The sequence below is a fragment of the Besnoitia besnoiti genome, chromosome X, assembly GCF_002563875.1.
Source record: "Besnoitia besnoiti strain Bb-Ger1 chromosome X, whole genome shotgun sequence".
Classification (NCBI taxonomy): Eukaryota; Apicomplexa; class Conoidasida; order Eucoccidiorida; family Sarcocystidae; genus Besnoitia; species Besnoitia besnoiti.
Genome location: NC_042365.1, coordinates 19,562 through 39,921, shown reverse-complemented (window position 1 = coordinate 39,921; position 20,360 = coordinate 19,562). Strand labels below are relative to the sequence as shown.

Here is a 20,360-nt window from a genome sequence, read left to right as displayed (position 1 = left end):
CCTTCCCTTTTTTTTAGTTTCTGTCCTTCGCTGGCCTTCGAAAAGATGGTGGCGTGCCATTTCTCTTCTCTGCCACACTCTCCTCTCGTGCCTAGCTTTGCTTCCACTCTTGTGGCTCCACAGCGACGACGACTCGCTCTGCGCCCGTCTTCGCTCTCTCTCTCTGCCTCACCTCTCCCGCGATGGAGCCCCGAGGGCGGGTCGCGGGCTCCATGCTCGCCGGCTGCATCGCGCAAGGCTCGGTCCTCCGTTTTCTTTCCTCTCTCTTGCTTTTCATTTTCCTATGCCGCAGAGTCTCCGGCCTCATCCGTCCTCTCCTCTGTCTCGCGGCCCCGCGCAGTCTCTCGTTCGCCTTCTGTCTGCGGCGCAGACTCCGCGCCTGCTTCGCTTGCAGCTGTAGCTCCGGGGAGCTCGCCTGCCTCGCTATCGGCCTCTGCAGCTTCTTCTCTCTCGTCAAGTGCGGTGGCGTCCGCGCGGCTGTCGGCTCCGTGTCTCGCTGTCACCTTCGCCTCGCGCGCTCAAGGTGACGCCGGCAGCGCGGCCTCCGCGTCTGTCCGCGTTCTCACATACAACATCCTCCACCGAGTAGGCCTGCGACATCTCGCATTCACTCTCTTTTTCTGGGCTCGGCGGAGCCCGAATGCGGATTTAATCCGCGCCTTAGGCGGGGTTGTTGTCGCTTTTTCCTTTCTCTGTGCTTGCTGGAGAGCTCAAGTCCTCTTTCGACTCTCTTTGTCTGAGACTTCGCCGCTGGGCGCAGCGGCGACGCCCGCAATTCCGATCCACTCGAGGAGGAGGAAAAATCAGGAAGCACGCCCAGCATTTGCGATTTGAAATCGAAGTTAGAATTTACTCAAATACTGTGTGTCTGTTTTCCTCGACTTCGCCGCGTGATTCCGTGGCTTGGAGGCGTGCGCGGCGCGGCTCGATGGCGGTTGCCGATGCGTCGCCTCCTCAGCCGTTCCCGACTCCGCCATTTCTTTGCCTCTTGAGGCCTTGCCATGCCTTGCCCACGTTCTCACGAGTTCCTCCTGCGCCTGTCATGGCTCGTTTTGTTTTTTTTCTTAAGCTCGACGCCCGCCGCGCGCGGTTTTTCGCCTACTGTCAGCCGGCACACCTGCAGAGCGAGAGGCGCCTCGCGGCCGTGGGCGGTGAACTCCAGTCTCTCCTCCCCGACGTCGCGTGTCTGCAGGTAAGCTACCCCTTCTTTGGAAACCAAACAGCCAAGCGCATGCAGAAGATCGCCAGTGCTGGGGCTGGGAAGCATATTCGGTACATTAGGGCTATCATCTTCACTGCTCTTTATGCTTGTCTCTACTCTGTCTACTTTTGCTCGCGCCGCGATGACCCCTAGGGCGAAGACGCAACACCGTAGATCGGGAGGCCCAAAGGCTCGCCTGCAGCGACGCCACACGACGCGTCGAGGCCCCGCGGAATGCGCGTGCGGCGCCGCTTTGCTGCGCCTCGGTGCTCCGAGGCCGCGCCGAGCACAAGTCGTTTCTTCTGCGAGGGCGTCGGACGCGTTGGCAGCGGCTTTGCCGCCTCCAAGCCCGCGACTTCGCAGGTGAGGGGGCGTGTGTGTGGGCGCCGTTCCCTTTCGAGACAAAAGCGGTTTGTTCGTCTCGCTGTCTCACGCTTGCTGCGCGGAGAAGCGGATAGGGCTTCGTCTGTGTGTCTCTTGCATGCACGTGGTTTTTTCGGTAAATTAAGTCTCTCCGCTTCGCAGGAGGTCGAGAGAGAGTCGCTCTCCTTCTTGATCCGGCGCTTGAGCGATGATGGATACGCCTGCGCAGTCTCGCTCTTCACGGAGAAGGGCAGCCTCGGCGACGGATGCGCCTTGCTCTACAGGTGACGAGAGCGAAAAGGGTCTCTCATTTAAAAGACGCAGCACTGTGGTCTACCGTCGCAACTCCGTTGCCCAGCCGCCCAGGCGTGTAGCAACGTCTCGGAATACACCAGAGAGGGGAGGCTACGAAGCGCAGAAACGCAGACAGGCGAGTAGCTAAGGCGCGACATACGACATACGCCAGCAGCGACAGGACGTTCTGAGGAGGAGAAAAACAAATCCCACTCAAATAAATATAGTTAAATGTGTATGCTTGTTTACCGTCGATCGTGTGCCCTGCTCATCACGACCTATCTATCTAACTGTATCTATCTCTATCTCTATCTCTACCTATCTATCTACACTGACCTGTTTGTATCGATCTATCTGTCTATCTAGCTGTCTTTTAATCTCTATATCTGTCCTCCACGTACCTGTTCATTTATCTCTGTGCCTGTTTATATCCATTTACGTATATCTATATCTGCCTATTTATATTACCGTATGCATGTTGAACACATACATACTGGATTGCTTGCAGGCGCTTCGACGCTTCTGCATTCCGCTTTATTCGGATGTACGAATCCTTGCCTTCCTTCGCACGCGATTTATTCGCTGTTATGCGCAGGCACCTTGCGGTCTGTCTACGACTTTTTTTCCAAATCATCCTTTGAACTCAATACGATCCTCCTGCGCATGTAGCCCACCGCATGCAGCACGCCTCGCGGCATTTTTGTATATCTGCTGCCTTGCGTCAAATGCGTTTGCGTGCATCTGCGTAGCGTTTCAGGTCTCGGAATGCATTTTTCTTGAGGCAGTTTTGTTTTTTTCTCTCGCAGAGCGACAGAGCTGGAACTGATTGACACTCACACGTTTCGATTCAGCGCCCTCGTCGACGATTTTTTTCCCTACCAGAAAACCACGCGGGATCAGGCAAGGACTCGGCTTTGAAAGGTGCCTTCTTTCACCTGTGGTGTCTCTCTGATGCGCGGATGACTGATGGGGTAGCGTAGGTGTCTGCCTCTGCGGCGTCAGTCTTGCGAGTGGTTTTTGCTCGGCTTCCCAGAATTTGGGATGCCTGTCGGGCCCGTGTGTCTGCAGGTTTTTTTGGTTTTTTTCTTGTGTTTTTGCAGATGACGCTGGCCTTCTGGCGGCGGGTGAAGGAAAAGCGGAATATGGCTGTCGTCGCCGGATTCCGCATCAAGAAGGTGCGCGCGTCCTGCGTCGAGAGGCAGCGGCCTGCGCTTCAGGTTTTGCGAAATGAGCAAAACATTGAGTCCATCAAACCAAAGACTACGACTTGGACTCAGTGTTTTCCTTCTTCTCGTGCGCACATGTCAACCGCCGAGCCAATCGCACCTGGAACGACGTCCCCAGAAACCTCTCGGCGGGCTGTCTGCGGCTTTTTCGTGTAGTATTACTTCTCAAAACGGAAAAAATTACAACACGGCAGTTGACATCTCCGATACCCCCGTTGCGAGGCCGCGCAACTCGCAAAGGAACCTGAGGGTCTCGTTTTCTCTCTTCTTTTGCGGCAGACTGACCAGGTCGTGTACGTCTGCTCCACGCATCTCTTCTGGGACCCGCGCCAGCCGGACGTGAAGCTCCTCCAGGCTTTTCTGCTTCTCGGCGGCCTGCGCCGCTATGTCGAGGCGCAGGAAGCTCGGCGCGCGGAGAGAAGCCACGCAGAGCCAAGCGCAGACGCGGAGACTACGGAGGACAGGCAGAAACGAAACACCGGCGACTCAGAGGCCGTGCGGGCGGCAAACCAAGCCAAAGCTGAAGACTGGAGGAACGCAACGTCGCCGGGGGTGCCCCTGATAATCGGCGGCGACTTCAATTCGATGCCTTCGCAGGTGCGCGACGAACGAGGCAGTGATGTATGGATCACTAACACTTCTCTTGAATGCTCTGCACGATATACATGTAGTGCAGTAGACGGGACGTGGGCGGTCAATGAGTTCTCCGAGCGAAAAAACACACACTTGCAGCGTCATTCGTTGAGAGTTTCCGCTCTGTCGAGCCACATGCTGCGGCAGAAACTCGCAGGAGGCGGCTCATATGTCGTGTGCTTCTTCCCTGTATGTCTCTGTGAGTGGATTCCAGGGTTTTTTTGGGTTTGAGGCTTATCGTACTGAGCGGGATTTGCGCTGAAAATCTTGACTGCAGGACCGGACTTGTGACTGTTTCCCTTGTTTTGCGTCTTGCTTCCAGTGTTTCCTGCATCGGTGTTGTCTGTCTCTCTCTCTGCAAGTAGCCTCGTGACCTGCGCCTCCTCTTGCGTTCCTGGAGTCTCTCCGCGCGTGTCCTTCATTCTTCATGCCCACCTTTTTCTTTTTTCCATACTGCTGTGCGCGAGCAGAGTCTCGCGTCCTGTGCCACGAAGCAAATCCTCAAATAGCGGAACTAGAGGCGCTTTGAACGGTTGCCCATGCGCGCGGTCGTGCTGCGCTCGTCCACCCCGCATTTGTGCCTACAGACGGTCACCCGCGGCGACCGGAATGCGCAAGATGGGGGCGGAGCAGAGCGGAAGGAAGCGAGGCGATGCTCCAGCGGAGTCTACCAGTAAGACCTCCACTGCCCTGCGAGGCTTCCGCGGCGTGACAGCGGTAGCGGACGGCAGCAGAACTCATCAACTCGGCGTAGCCTCAAAAGAGATGAAAGTAAAACTAGCTAAACAGGACATAGCAGAGACGGGGTGCAGGAGAGGCGACGCCTAGTTGGGCTGCTTTCTTTCTCGCGAAGAGAGGGAAGGAAGAAACTTTGATGAAAAACGACGCTTCAAGCTCCGCCTCAGAGGCCAGACCGGAAGTCGCCGACGCGGGAGCGACGGCGCAGGCGGCCGTCATCGCAGCGGCGCGCGGCGTGCTTACGCGCCAGAGTCCCTGTGAGCTGCTAAACGCGAGTCTGATAAAGGGTCTAAGAGGAAGGAGAGTCTCGCGTGGAACCCGTTTATGGTTATCTTCAGATTGATGACGACAGGCCTCGTGCTGCCCTCCCACCTGGAACATCCTGTCAGCTTTCATTCGACTCTGGCTACCGGCGCGGTGCCTGCCCTCGTCCTGCGTCCTCTGCGGAGTGCATACAAAGAGGTACGGAGGAGCGCTGCGCGTGGTTTTTCCCGTCCTTCTCTTCTTCGCTTTCGTTCGATTCGGGTTTCGTGTAGCGAAGATTGTTAATCTATAGCGAGATATAGGCTGTGACACAGAGGCCCCAGGCTTCAGATACCTTGTCGCGGACGTGCTAGCTCGTAGGCCTGCACACCTCCCCCAGGCGCCTACAGCAGACGCACCGAGGCGCTGGGCTTGCGACAGAGACAGCCTCGTTTAGACAAATGTTGGAAACGCCGAAGCGCGCGGGCGGAGGGAAGGCGACTTGTGCATATTGAGAGGAAATAACGGCAAACAGCTGCCGGCCCTGGTATGGCTCCGCACAGGTGCGACTAAGAAGGGTTTAGGGTTTATAAGGTGAATTTAGCTCCAGAGTGCAGCGATGAAAGACGAGTTGCGCTTGGATTCACTTCCGTCCCTCACGGAGGCGCCGCCAGGACGTGTGCCTGAACGACGTGTCTGATCAGACTGGCGTCTGAGTAGTAGTTTTCTCTCGCTGTTAAAAAGTGTGGGAAAAGTTGAAAGGCCTCCCCGCCCGGCTCGTGAAGCGAAGTGCACGCGCGCACCGAACGGCGCCTGAGTCAGAGTCGCGCAGAACCGCCTGTTTCTAAGATAAAGACACAAGTGCTAGCGAGGCCTGTGCCCAGAGACAGTCAGTGCCTACTCTCCAGCCTTTCCCTCGCTGACGCGCTTGCGCAGGTCCTGGGCGCGGAGCCGCGGTTCACGAACTACACGCGAGACTTCCAAGGCTGCCTCGATTACCTTTTCTTCGAAAACGCCGTGGCGAAGGCTGTCCTGAGTGTGCCTGAGGAGAGTGAGCTCAAGTAAGAAAACACGCGTCCGAGGGGGGGTGGGCTGTCAGCAGTCCTTCAGCTGCGTCTCTCGCGGTCGTTACCGAGAAGGAATCACGATCGAATCTCTGCACTCTTAAGCTGTCCATGTGTGCACGTCTACATATATATATGCATATATTTATGTACATACTTTTATATATATGTGGAGTGCGTGTGTCTGTTCGTTCTTCGTCGGCGAAAATAACGAAACTGGATCGACCGCCGGCAGGTCGCCCGCTCCTGCATGCGCATCTATTTACACGCGTGATGAGCTCGCGAAAGTAGCTGGCCCGTGGAATAGACATGAGGCTGTACCGACCGCGGTTGATGGTTTTTTCGAGGGTTTCTCTCTCTGCGGACTCGAAGGCGGCGCCACGTATGTCCGCGGATTTTCAAGGCACTGTTCCCCCTTCTGTGCCTTTCTGCTTATCGTTTCTTGCTCCTACAGAAGAGAAGTTGCTTTGCCGAATTCACGGTTTCCCTCGGATCATGTGGCGCTGATGGCGGACTTCGCTCTGCCGCCCTGACTGCACACGCCGTTGCTAGTCTCTCCGCTTTGAGAGACTTTGCACAGACTCTGCCGGTCTGAATGTAGTTTGTTTTTATTCACATACTCTCCGTTACACATGTGCGATAGACGCCCCTACCACGCGGTAAATGCCGATAAATACATATACATCTACATGCTTACTGATACATATATATATATATATGTATATATATGCACGCATACTGTGTGCACACTAATATTTAGGTAGCTGGATAAGGGCACGTACTCGTGTACAGATGCCCGAGTTTTTTCGTTTTTCCGTTTTTCTTGTCTTGCACACGAAAGGTTTTCACTTGGCAATGTTGCGGCCAAGGGAACCGGTTTTTTCTGTTCAACAGGTTGACCTCGGAATGCTGTTCTGTCGGTATACCGGACGACGTGGGTTAGTTGTATTGTTTCGTTTGACTCCATAAGCCCTAGAATCCTATTCGCGACGACTTTCGCCTCGCTCCTTGAAAGAAGTGAGCCGCGAAGACCCATACTCTGCGCATGCAGATTGCTGGATTAAGCTCGTGCAGTCCACGGAATGACGAGAGCCTGCTCAAGAGGCGAAGCCTGTGCCAGCGACAGCAGCGAGCAGGAAGCTAAGCCCCTGGCAGCTGTACAGCTTCCGCGGGGCTCTACAGAGAGACAGGCGCTCATTAGGGGATAAGTATCTTCACTGAGTGGCACGTGAGGACGGTATTTTGGTGCGCAAGACCGATAAGACGTGAAGTCAACACATGCAGGAGAGGTATTAGGAGATGCCGAGAGTGACGCACACGGAGCGAGATTTCAAGCGGTTTACTAACACGAGTTAGCGGCTGTGCGCGCGTTGCTGGATCACTAAACATATGGACTGAGGCTAGTATAACTTCACAGACACGAAAGACATGAAGAAATCGGACAGGCGCGCCACTCGCGGCTCCACCGCCTGCGAGGAGGCTTTTGCGGGCGACTACCAAGGAAAGGGGGGTGAGGGGGATGGCAAGAGGTCATCGCCTTGCGAGTCTAGCTAGCCGCATGCAAGGCAACTGCAGAAGCGAATGGAGCCTGGCCGCCGCGTCCCAGACCATTGCACCGGGTTCTGCCGCTCTGGGGCACCCTGTTCGCCTGCCTGCCCGCCACTGCGTCGCCTAGTTCGCGGCTGACTTTCTGAACATGTTGAGCATGCGCTGGGTGACTGCGAATCCGCCAAAGACGTTCATCGAGGCGACGGCGATCGCGACGGCGTTCAAGACAGTGGCGGCGGCGCCCCGCGAGCGGCAGTAGAAGGGCTCCAGAGGGCCAAGTTGGCCGCGGGGGCAGACCGCGTCTCGATCCAGGACTTCGTACGCGCGCGCGCCGATGCCCAGCATCCCGCCCACGAGTACGGCGCCGCTGATGGCGTTGGTGACTGACATGAGCGGCGTGTGGAGCGCGGGCGCGACGTTCCACACCAGCAGATAGCCCACGAAACACGCGAGCAGGAAGACAAACAAGAGGGGCGGGAAGGAGGGCGGCGCGGTCGCCGCGAAGAGCGCCGTGAAGGCCGCAATCGCGATAACTGTGAGGATGTCCAGCGGCGCGACGATCCCCCGCCACCGCGTCTGCAGACGCATCTGCAGCCTCTCGCTCCAGCTGCGCGGAGCCGCGGGCTTGCGCGCCTCCTCCTCGCCCGCTGCATGCGCCGACGTCAGGTGCCGTGAGCTCGCGCCCGAGGCGGTGCGCGCGAGGGGCGGGTCGTCCTTCTTGAGCGCGGGAGGCGGAAAGGTTTGTTCACCGTTGCGCGTGACGGTGATGGCGCGGATGACCTGGTCGCCAAAGTTGACAGAGAAGCGGGCTCCACCCCCCATGTGTTGGAGCAGGTTGAAGAGATTCCGCGCGAACATCTCTGAGGCTTGCGGCGCCATTCGCGACGGCAGGTCCGTCCAGCCGACGACGGTTACTTTCTCGCTGTAAAGGTACGTCTCTCCAGGGCGCGTCCGTTCCACGTTTCCGCCACTCGGCGCCGCGAGATCTACGATGACGCTCCCAGGCTTCATCAGGTCGACGTGCTCGCGCTTGATAAGCTTCGGCGCGGGGCGCCCAGGCAGCGCGGCCGTGGTGATTAGGATGTCGATCTCCGCGCACTGCTCGGCGAACAGCGCCATTTCTTTGCGCAGGAACGCCTCGCTCATCGGCTGCGCGTAGCCGCTCGCCCCCTGCGATGCGTTTTGGCCGTCGCCGGCGCCCTCCTCGCTAAAGTCCATGACCAGGTACTTACCTCCCATCGACTCGACTTGCTCTTTGCACTCGAGCCGGACATCGAACCCGCGCACGTCCGCGCCCAGGCGGTGCGCGTCGCCTATCGCCTGCAGCCCCGCGACGCCCGCGCCGACGACCAACACCTTCGCCGGCGGATACTTGCCCGCGGCCGTGATCTCCGGTCCCATCAGGCGGCCGAAGTGCGATATCGCCTCAACGACCGCGCGGTAGCCCGCGAGCTTTGCAGTGCTCGACAGGACGTCCATCTTCTGCGTGACCGTAAGCCGCGGAAGCACGTCCAGCGAGAGAAGCGTCACGTGCGGCAGGCGCAGCGCGGCGGCAATCAGCGCGTCCACCGGTGACGACGCGCCGCCCTCGCGCGGCGGCGCCGCGTCCGCAGCCCCCGAACCCGCCGCTGCAGAGGGTGGGGACTTCCTCGTCGCGGCGTGTGGACCAATGAATCCGGCGACAAACACCTTCTCAGAAGAAGAGAGGAACGAAGGGGCTTTAGGGGCGCTCGCGTCGCCCTCGGTCTCCGCTCCTCCCTCGCGGGGCTTGAGGGGCGGAAGAGACGCAGTGGGGACGGGGCTCTCGCTGTCTCCGGGGAGAGCGTTCGCTTTCTCCTCGGTGTCCTTCGCCTCGGCGTCCTTCGCCTCGACAGGCGGCTGCGCCAGATTCAGCTCGTCAGGGCTGTAGGAGGTGACTTTAAGGACAACGCGAGAGCGCCGAACGACTTCGGCCGGCGAGCCCACCACAATCGCGCCGGCGGCGCGGTACTGCTCATCCAAGAATCCCGCGGAGAGGCCGGCGTTCGTCTCCACGATGCAACCGAGCTGCAGGTTGTCTCTCATCATGCACACCACATTCGGCGTCATCGCCACGCGCCGCTCTAGCGCCTGGCGCTCTCTCAGCACCCCGACAAAGAACGCGGGGGGTGCGGCTTCAGCCGTCTGTCGAGGAGGCGGAAAACAGTGCAAAACGCGAGAAAACACGTCGCAAGAGGAGAGATGCAGCGGGCCAAAGGTGTGCGGCGCTTCTTTTCGCGACTACTGGAGTCGCGCATGCGCCTAACCTAAACCCGTGACTCTGCAGCGAGCGCATGCATGCGGACGGCACCCTAGACGCAGTCCCTCTGCACCGCAGAAGCGTAAAACCCATTCGCATTCCCCCTCCCCTCCCCCACCCCTCCTCCTTCCTCTCCCTCGTTCCCACAGTGTTTTCCTGCATGCAAAGGCGTCTGCTGAGTCTCCCGCAGTTCGCCTCGGCCTCAGCCTAGCGCATGCACCGCACTGTTTTTGTGCCTACCTGGGCCTCCTCGACGGCGGACGCCGACCCGGGCTTGGCCGGCGTGCCTTTGTTTGCCTCGTCGCTTACGCCCGTTCTGTCTGTGAGGAGGAGGCTGACGGGTCGCTCGTCCGCTGCGCTGCCATCGTCCTGTTCGCCTTTCGCTGCGGCGGCGGCGCCTGCGCCCTTGGGTTTGGGGGACTCGGCGGGCATGGGCAAGGCTGTCGAGGGGCTCGCACGGGCGACGCTGCTGTGGAGGCCGGCGACCAGGCTCTGAACAGAGGCTTTGGCGTCTCCCAAAAGCATCTGGCAGTTCGGGTAGAAGAAGAGCGGGTTGTCGATGCCTGCGTACCCGACGCGCATCGACCGCTTTAGGACGACGACGCGCGCCGCCTTCCAGACTTCGAGAACGGGCATGCCGTAGATGGGGCAGCCTGGTGCGTCCTGCGCGGCGGGGTTGACTGTGTCGTTTGCGCCGATGATGATCACGGTGTCGGTGTCGGGGAACTCGTCGTTGATTTCTTCCATCGAGAAGACAATGTCGTAGGGCACGTCGGCCTCCGCGAGGAGGACGTTCATGTGACCCGGCAGGCGCCCCGCGACGGGGTGGATCGCGAGGCGGACGCGCGTGCCGCGCTCGCGGAGCTGCGCGATGAGCTCCTGCACAGCAAACTGCGCGTGGGAGACGGCCATGCCGTATCCAGGGACGATGATGACGCTCTTGGAGGCGAGCAGCTCTTCGCAGACTTGCTCACTCTGCACAATGTTCGCCTCGCCTTCAAACAGCTGCGCGTTCGTCTCCGCGCCCGTGTCGCCGAAGCCGCCCACGAGGACGTTGTAGAGTGACCGGTTCATTGCGCGGCACATCACGTAGGAGAGAATGATCCCCGAGGCGCCCACAAACGCGCCCGCAATGATGATGATGCTGTTTTGCAGCGTCAGACCCGCAAACACTCCCGCCCAGCCGCTCCCGCTGTTGAGGACGGAGATGACGACAGGCATGTCCGCGCCGCCGATCGCCGAAACGAAGCAGACGCCGTAAAGCGCAGAGAGAAGCGTGCAAAGCCCGAGGCAAACGGCGCCGACGGGGACGTCATTGAGCCCAAAGACGCCCGCCCCTGCACCCGCCGCCAGGAGAAGCCCCAGCAGGAGCGGCATCCACAGCCAACGCAGCGGCAAGACGCGCGGCTTCGAAGCAATCCAACCCGACAACTTGCCGCACGCGACCATCGACCCCGTGAAGGTGATCATCCCAACCGAGGCGCCTGCGACGCGACACGCGAACCGCACCAAAGCCCGCATGCGGGAGGGTGTTCAAAAAGAAGGCGGCAAGCTGCGCGTGGACGGGCGCTGGCCGCGACACCGGGTCGCTGACAGCTGCACACTCGCGCGCTAGCGCGCGTACGTCCTTCGTCCTTCAAGGCATGCAGATGCTTACTGCGGCGCTCTACGCTCGCCGGGAGTCTCGATGTAGTCGAGAGTGTATATATGCATACGGGTAGACCGTCGACTGCATCGAGAGCAAAGCCGCATGAAGTATCCGCCTCTCTAAAAAAGTATGGACCGGGCGGCGTGTGTCGGCTCATAAAGGCGCCTCGCCCAGCGAGACTGAACAGGTCAGGCTCAATGAATATGTGGGCGGGTGTATGTGGACGCGTTCATGGGTTCGAGTCCGCACACACACAGAAATAAGTCTCTGAGAGCGGGCTACCGATGCGACAAGCATTCTGCGAGAGGGATTTTGGCGCTCACCGATGAGGTAGAAAACAGTCTGGTAGACCTGGAACTGCACATATCGCGTCTCGCCTCCCGAGTGCATGGCGTCCTGCTTCGCGACTTCGTACGGAGAAAAGTAGAGAGCGAAGCTCTCGAGTGTAGCTGCGAGACCGCCGAAGGCATTCAAAGCGCCCACGCTGTAGACGCGCACGATACGAAGGGGAACGTGGGAAACAAAAGTTGACAGAGCAATGCGGCCATTGCGCGGACTAGCAAGAGAAAGTGCGCAGCAGTGTCTCTGTATGCATGCATACTTGCTGGACGACTGATGAATTGTAAAAGGGAGAGGGCGTTCTTTGAGCGACAGAGACATGCAGCAGACTGGTCCTCTCTTTTTCGCGAGCTTGTTTCTGTTTCTCGCGAATGGCCGCTACACCTTCTCCCTTGGAGTTTGGTTCCTCCAGATGCATCTTCTCTCGACTACAGATGAGGTGTGTGTCTCCTTTCTTCTCTCACGCCTCACGGTTGCTTACAGTTGAGGAATTGACGTCATATTGACGAGCATAGCGACAATAACGGAGAGGACCGCAGGAGGGACGCATACGACGAAAAAAATCCAAATGGCTCGCCCGTAAACAAAAGGGGACACCAGCGTTCCTACGATCGCCACGAGCATGCCGATAACTCCGTACACATTTCCCATTTTTGCGCTCTCTTGGTGGCTGAGGCCCCGGAGAGAGAGGACGAAGAAGAGAGCAGCCGAAATGTAGATAACCTGCAGCCATACGTCGGGCTCAATGATGTGTTCATAGTCCGTCAAATGCACGCGGAGCTGCCGCAGAGGAGCCATCTGAGAGGAAAGCCAGTCCTCCCAAGTCTGCGATTGATATATGCCCTCTGGCGCATGCGTGCTCGCAGCGTATGTACCGTCCATCATGACGAAAATGCGACAGTGATCAAGGTGGAGAGGGGGGGGGGGGTTGAGAAGCTGCGTAGTAACGGGCGAGAGACTTTCGAGGTAGCAAGGGTATACGTGCACAGTTGAATGAAAAGACAATGGCGGGAGACCACGACCTAGCGGCGCGAACGCGAGATGCGGCGAGGAGAGATGGGAGCTCAAAGGATCCACGCAGCAGGAAGGAAAACGGTTGAACGCGGGAGGGAGCGGAAGAAGGAAAGCGGAGACAGCTCAGAAGACGAATCACGCTTCACAGTTCTGCGGGTGAGACGGCGCTGCGCCCTGATGGGGACAGAAAACAGGGCTCTCAACCGACAGAACGAAGCATGATACGTCTCCCTGGCTGTACGGCGCACGCGAAAACTGAAACACAAAGGAAAGAGCCTCTAATCAATGGAGACAAATTTGCACGAACGAGGCCTCCGCTACTATATTGCCACCAGCTTGACCGGGAGACTAGAACACGAAAGAAGGTAAAAACGAGAGTGTTTGCCTCCATGTGGAGTCGGGGGAAAAGGGGCCAAAGGGAACACACACCACGGACGAAAAGTCGTGCAGGGAAACTTGAGCCAAAAACAAAGTGGCGAAAGTGTCCCGATCAGCCGTCAGATGCGGGGTTTTTTGATCTTTCGGGCCATACATACACGCCCAAACAACTTCCCCTAATCTAATGAGCCGGGTTGACGATGCTTCAACTACTTCTTGCCGCGCTACACCACAGACGCACAAGCGAATCCAGAAAAAACCGAAAGAGCGCTTGGTGCGTCAAGTTTTTTGACTCCTGGCCAAGGGTCGTAGTCAAGAATGTGATCTTCTTCGTGGGGAGAACTGAGGAGAACTGATCTCTCGTCTGCGGGAACGCGGCACTGGGCGCTAGCATCTGCCGCTCACTTTCCATTTGGAGAGTTGCCTTTCACAGATTACTTTCGCAGTTCATTCTCCTCACGCCCGTACGCACTGCGCTGCTGCCGGCGTCTCTCCAGCTAAATACCTGAGTATTTACGTCGATACCAGCACTTAGAACTTTTGATCCGGCTGCGTATCGAACAACAGTGCCTCTGAGTTTCTATGGAAAAGAGCCTTGGCTACGGTGGAAACCAGCAAAGCAGCGAAATACTAGTGCGAACCTGAGAAAAACCAAGTTCATGTCGACTAGATGTCTTCAACAACTATGCCTGCGAGACGTAGGCGTGTCGCAGGTTGCCCTTCAGCCACTTGTGCGCACAGTCAAACCTGTGAGGCCCGCTCTCTACATAAATGAGTATCTGCTCCTTAGCGGTTCCAGATCTACAGTGGCAGGCGGCGGGGAACGATGAGAGATCTACAACACCGTGGAGGAATTCAAAATATGTTGAAGGGCGTCGTTGATAACAGGTGTGTCTCACAGAGTACGGCTGGATACAGCGTCGTGGCGGACTCTGCCCTACCTACGGCGTGCTCGGATTCGTCTGTTCACCTCAAAAACATCCGTGGCTGTGCTGAAGATCGGGGCAAGGTCTGAGTCTAGCGCATATCCGATAAAATGAAAGACAGAAGAAGTTGCTGCGAGAATCAACTTTCGTTGTTCGACAAAGAACAGGGAGTGCATTCCTTGGAAATACTGAATGCGGTCCACCCTTCTCGTTGTTGATCAAGGCGGCGAGCTATTCCATTCGAGTCGGTGCATTTATTACACACGATGTACCCTCTGCAGTTGTGGGTGTGGATTCAGTTCCTCTGGACGAGCCACTGCTTGCCAGCTGCAAGCAGGTTGCCCGCTCGCAGTTTACTCCCATGTGTCTTTAGTGTCGAGATTAGAGAACGGTTGTAGCGGACAACGCCTGCCACAGCACTGCGCTCGACGGGCAACCCCCTCAAGGTCGTGAAAACGAGTGTCCTAGATGAGCTCTGGAGTGCATTATCGATCGGGATACTCCTTGTGCCATACTCGCGTAGATATCAGGGTCATTAAGTCGAGGTACAACGCGAGCCAATGGCTAGCGTGCAAATTTTTCGTCCAGATGCGTGTACGCGTGCGGACGTATTCGCATTCCGGGGCCCTTCCTTCGCCCCCCGCTTACTTCCATACTTATGCGCAGACAGCCCGTGCTTGTTTTTCTAAGCTGGCCCCGGAAACGTATGAGCCAAGAGCTGGTGTGGAACAGAGTTTTAAACCCCGCCACTGAAAAGAGAACTAACTGCCGATTACGCGTGATCGATAGTGACACATGTGGGGCTTTGCGCCAGCCCTACGTACCGTATCCCTGCGAGAAATCGCCGGAAGTTCCAATTCGGCTGTTGAACCGTTGGAGTCTGTGGCACCGCTGCTGCACCACCATACAGAAACACCGCCGTCTCATTTTATACATCTCTTTTACTGACCCTCGAAATCCGTGTCCAACGCTCAGTCCCCAGAAAAGTGCAACAAAAGGAGCAGAGCTCCTGCATGGCCGTAGACGACTCCACAGCACACAGTCCAGGAGCTTTCCCGAGGGCACACCTGTCGCCACTGTCACTCCACGCGCGTGTAAATTCTTCACGATTTGCAGTAGCCTGTGATGGAGAGCGTGAGGCGCGTAACGGTGGTAAACACAAACCGCTTATCTTCTTCGTTCGGTGAGCAGGATGACGGGAGCAAGGCAATTGTTACACCACTGACGAGCTGACACTTGACATAACCTGAACTGTCACACAGAACTTTTAAACGGATTTTGGGCAGGCAAACACTCAAAAAATGAAATCACTAAGGGGTAAACCGATGCAGTTGTCCCTGAAAACAGCTGCGGCGGGGCCCAAGCTGCCGAGCCAGGACGCGGCCACTCTGTTCAGTTACTGCGCCCCTTCGACGGCGACTCTGAAACCGAGTAAATACCCTGCGAACATCAGCTCAAACCTGTTTTCAGTTGCGAAGCCGGAGCCAGGCCACGGAAAGGGGCAACTTCCTGGGGACTGCCTGCCGCCGAATTCTCCAGAGAGTGCGCTGAGTGAGCAGGTTGGTAACTCCGGAGGCCTCACACCGCCCTCAAGTCGAGGCAGGCAAGCGACAGACTGCGCCGTCGAGTCCTTTCAGACGTCCTCCTCCCTCCGCGACCGCTTCCGCGGCCCTACTCACGTCATCCAGCGAAGAGCACGCAAGGTTTCGAAGGAGAGACTGGAAAGCCGCCCAAGTCCTAGGGCTCAAACTGCTCAGTTTGAAGGAAATGCAGAAGCCGAGCATGGCAAAATCAGCGTTTCAGTGCCTTCGCGGAAGCCACATGCTGCTGCGCAGCTCTCTGACCCAGGTACACACGACAGGGGAGGTCCGAATTTCGGGGAAAGCGTCACGCCTAGACTCTGAGAGCCGCACTTCCGCTCTCTGTCGCGCGGCCTCTCTCCGCACGACTTGCCTTGCCGCGTGACGCCGCGAGCAGGCCCTCACTCTATTGTTGCATGCGAATCGTGCAGTCCAGTAGGATGGTGGCGTGCTGCAATCATACAGAACTTGGTTGTCTGTATCTCATAGCCGGAGTCACACAATCTACGCATGACAGGCACTCAGGCGCCTTCAGGCGCGGTCGGGTGCACGGAGGGGAACGGAGGATCCTCGGAGTGAAGGGGCTTTCACTGAACAGACTTGTTCGAGTGTGGCAATCCTCCGCGAAAAGTGTGCTGCAGCGGTTGAGGCCATCAGCAATGCTGGGGTGTTCCCAGCCACCTCTGGCGGCCGGCGGCTGCGACTCGCATCTGCTTTGCTCTGATGTCGGCGCCTCAGGTCCGAATCGCTCACACATCCGAGGCAAGTTGAAAGCAGCCCCTGAGGCGTCCTTTCACCCCACCAACGGCGCGGGCGTGCACTCCTACCCGCGCTGCCGCGAGGCGCAGGCGCATCATGGCACCTGCCGCGCGTTGACTTCCGCAAAGATGACAGCGCTCGCCCAGAGCTGGTTGGGTGGAGCGTGTGACGCAGTTCAAAGCACGAAACTTCTCGAAAGAGAGGCGCAAAAACATAGAAACCGCGCACGTTACTTGCGCCGCGAAGAAGAGAAAATCCTTCGAGAACTCGAGAAGCTGCGCAGGAAGGCCAAAACCACAGAGCAGGGACGGCAGCACCAGGCGGAAAAGCGGATGAGCGGTAAGAGTGGACGAGAGAGTTTCCTGACAATCAGTGTGGTGGCTCGGCTCTTAGTGGGAAACGATGCTCGCGCCTAGACGCAGGTCACGAGTCTAAAGTTGAAACCCCGACGTGTGAAAGAAGCTGCACACACAAGGTTCTTGCCAACCGGCTTGTAATCTTGATTGCAGGAATAGACTCGAAACTGCCACCGCTCGTCTGTTAAGGCTCGCGCCCATGGCTCAGCCGAATTCACTGTGAGAACTGTGAGCGTCGGTTTCACGCTGTTTGTCTCAACGGTGCCCAATTCCATCCAATTCCAACTACAAGTCTTGCACGCCGTGGCGCCACACGCATGTGCTGCCGCGCGCCTCTTCGTTCAGACGTGCTGCGGATCGAGCGACAACTCCAAGAAAGAGCGGCGAACCGAAGCAACGTGAAGGCGCGCAAAGCAGAGGAGAGAGAAAACAGACAAGTCCTCCGCGAAGATCTGCGTGCGCGCAAGGCACGGATGGCGCGAGCTCGCAAAGAGGAGTACAGAAAAGAGCGAGAAATCGCAGTGTCGCGGCAAGAGGAGGAGCTGAAGAGAAAGGTGGCCAAAACGCGTCTAATTCAGCGACAGCAAGTAAGGCTGAAAAGGGGAGGAAAATCGAGTGACCAGTTAGCCGCTAGAGCAACAGAAATCCTTTTTCCCGCAGACGCAGGAAGTGCCGACTCAGAGGTCTACGTGTTGCGGAGCAGCGATATACGTGGTAGTGAAGGCATTGTTTATGAGCCAAACACTCTTCTTCGTTTATATATACCTTTGGAAGCAAGATAGGACAGCGAAGCGGAAATCGATTTGTCTCGGCCATGCCACCTTTCACGTTTAGGACGTGTTCATTTGCATGTATGATTATCGTATGTGTATCGTGTATTCATTGGCCTGTTGGCGATGATTGCAAACGCGTTCTGAGCAACGTGGTTTCTTGAAAGGCGTTTCTGCCCGTATGAGAACTTTTAAACCTCAGAGCGATGCTAGAAAGCACATCGTGCAGGTCGCTCGCGAGAGACGCGAAGAACTGCGTAAAAAGAAGCAAGAGGCGCGGTGGCATGCTGCAACCGCGATCGCCGAATCCATGGAGGAGCTGAGGAAAGCCGAGGCGCTGGAGGCACGAGAGCTGCGGAGGTCGGCCTTCTTTCCACTACGCAAAACAAAAAACAGCGACACTGACAGATAAGGATCTCTCCGTCGCTGTCATCCATATACACCAGTATAGAAACATGCGCATCACAGCTGAAATCTAAATCGCTGCACAACTCCAGCATCGGTGTAAGGTTCTTCAGCCTCGAGAACTCCTTTCCGAAAGCGACCCCAATTAAAACCGCTCTCTAATAGGTTCCGCATACCTCTGACTGTGCATACACTGCTTACGAGTGTGGACTGATTACTATATAGAGAACAATATATATGCGTTTTCTTCCAGGCTGCTGCGGCTAAGCCGAGCGGCGGGAGACACCGTCGACAAGCTGAGAAGCAGCGGCCTCTCGACAGCTGAAGCCTCTAGGTGTTCCTGCCTTTCTACAAGTGCCGACGGTCTCCTCAGCTCCAGGTACGCGGGCTCAACGTCGCCGCAGCGACCGATTCTCAGGAGGGGGGGGGGGTGCCGTAAAACTATACACATCTCCACCCACGTGAACGGACCGGCAAAGACGCTGCACTGCGAACCTTTGATCCGAAGCACGCTTCTAGAGAAGCCAAAGCATGCTTCTAGATTGGCGCATTCACTCAGCGTCATCACAGACGCCCCCCGAGAAGACTTCAAGGCTTGCGGATCTGTGAGCCATCATGCGCGTCTGGAGATGCCTCAGAAACCTCATATAAGTGCCATCTCCCACGAAAACCACGACGCCTTCTGTGTGTTTTTCTTGTACTCAGCATTTCTTTCCTTGAGGAGTTCCAGCGGTTGCATCTTGTGAAACCGCGTCATACGCCTGCCCTGCCCGACCCTCCACCCACCCCCCTCCCCCTGGAGTAGGGTCACACCTGATGCTCGTTTTTCCAGTGGCTGACTCTTCTACAATACCTGATTCATATTCAGCGTTCTAGCGACTGTAGGGTCATGACTTATTCTGTAGAGTGTGCAACTACTAGGATGGTGGAATTGACACAGCTCCTGAAAGGAACGACAAAAGCTGAAAACTGCATCTTACGCAGCTACGAAGGCGACAAGCACCATAACCACGAAGACCGATTTGGAAGTGCAGCTGCACGTAGATAGTCCCTGAAAGAGCCGACTCGACACACGTGAACACAAGCGCCCTTCTGTCTGGGTAGATTCGGCGGAAATCGGCCCGAGATAGCTGGATTATTCGCTCTTTTGCAGCGTAGCGTCGCCTAAGCATATGCTTTGAATCCCCGACTAGAAATGCGGTGCAAATCCGGGGCCTAACAACAAATACCAGCCAAATAGCGTGAAGCGGAGAGTGGGCTCAACGCATCTCGCCTCTAGTAGATTCGTCGCGGTCCTCCCTCCCTAAGCCTCGATACGTGCTTTTCCGCTAATATTTCATCGACAGTCAAAGGAAATTGGCAGTGCAAGGTTTGCAGCTCCTCTCATGGGCTCCTTTGAGTCAACGGGAAACACGGAGGTTCTCGTCTTCTGTGCAAGCCTGATTTCTGTGACGCCGCAGGAAACCACACTTCTGAACCCTGCTTGCGGCTTGGTCACCCGGCCGCGGCTTCCATGGGAATTTCGGAGCCCCTCTATGAAACGGCCTCGCTCTCCCTTCGAAGCAGGCGCCATTTCTTTCGCATCATTATACCTGTATATATATATATATATATATATATATATATATATATATATATATATATATATATATATATATATATATATATATATATATATATATACATATACACATGTATATATATATATATCCAAGAGACTACGTATGCATGCGTATACGCACAAACGCATATATATATATATATATATATATATATATATATACGTGCATGTCGAAGCACACGCAGACTTATCTGGGAGCATGGGACGGATATGAACACGTACGTGGCCGCCTTTCTGAGCGCATGCGTCGAGGCGGAACCATGCTCGGCAGGGACCGCGTGATTTCTCGTTGCCAATCGTGACTTCATAGAGAAGATAGAGTGCCGATGAGGCGCATGATTTCCTACAACAGATCAAATCATGTTGTTCTGGTCTGTTCGACCCAGCGCAAGAGAAGAATCTCAACAAAAGCGAGTGGACAGAGACGTCGAAAGAACAATGAAAACCGTCATGTGTGTTGAGTAGAACTCGCGAGACAGCAGCGAGCCTCCATATCCTCTTGCAGCTTGCAGCATGTTGATTGTCCCTTTCTTGCAAAAATACCCATTTAGGTAACACGCGAACTCTGGTTTTATCTAAGCATATATATGTAGGAACTAATGTACGCTTCTTTCTATATAAAATACGTCTCTGTCTATACACACCGTGCCGGATTATTCCTATATATATCGAGGACTCGCTTTCTCTCCTTCGTGGTGGTCCGAGGCCCCCGCCTGGTCTCTGCCGTGTGCGACAACAGACGCGATGCGCTACTCTCTGCTTCGTGGATCGCACGTTCTAGTAAAAGGAGGGAAATGCCTTCTCTGTCTCGATAGTCATTCTTCTCTACACCGATTTGTAAGACGTAAATTTCTAAAAAATGTGTATGAAGAGAAAGCAAACTCTCTTCGGATCATGCACGCCCATGCATGACATGAGGACTTAGCGCTCGTGCGGCGGTCTGCTCTGTCAGCGCCCCAACCTATGGAACGTCCCT

General features: G+C 56.4%; 3 protein-coding genes across 3 annotated transcripts; 2 read left to right on the top strand and 1 right to left on the bottom strand.

The window, feature by feature from the left end:
- Positions 1–45: 45 nt before the first annotated feature.
- On the top strand, positions 46–6,295 carry BESB_015760 (uncharacterized protein; the record flags this gene model as incomplete). Its single annotated transcript, XM_029360291.1, has 10 exons — positions 46–585; positions 1,070–1,192; positions 1,727–1,848; positions 2,665–2,758; positions 2,959–3,033; positions 3,364–3,681; positions 4,305–4,390; positions 4,794–4,917; positions 5,635–5,759; positions 6,217–6,295. The coding sequence occupies 10 exons, from the start codon at positions 46–48 to the stop codon at positions 6,293–6,295; spliced, it is 1,686 nt and encodes a 561-aa protein (XP_029216267.1).
- Positions 6,296–7,433: 1,138 nt separating this feature from the next.
- BESB_015750 (putative NAD(P) transhydrogenase subunit beta) lies at positions 7,434–12,457 on the bottom strand (the record flags this gene model as incomplete). Its single annotated transcript, XM_029360290.1, has 4 exons — positions 7,434–9,473; positions 9,829–11,072; positions 11,560–11,720; positions 12,057–12,457. The coding sequence occupies 4 exons, from the start codon at positions 12,455–12,457 to the stop codon at positions 7,434–7,436; spliced, it is 3,846 nt and encodes a 1,281-aa protein (XP_029216266.1).
- A 2,737-nt stretch (positions 12,458–15,194) lies between these two features.
- BESB_015740 (uncharacterized protein) lies at positions 15,195–18,568 on the top strand (the record flags this gene model as incomplete). The annotated part of the gene is made up of 6 exons (XM_029360289.1): positions 15,195–15,741; positions 16,212–16,571; positions 16,934–17,175; positions 17,561–17,718; positions 18,017–18,142; positions 18,469–18,568. The coding sequence occupies 6 exons, from the start codon at positions 15,195–15,197 to the stop codon at positions 18,566–18,568; spliced, it is 1,533 nt and encodes a 510-aa protein (XP_029216265.1).
- Positions 18,569–20,360: the final 1,792 nt, after the last annotated feature.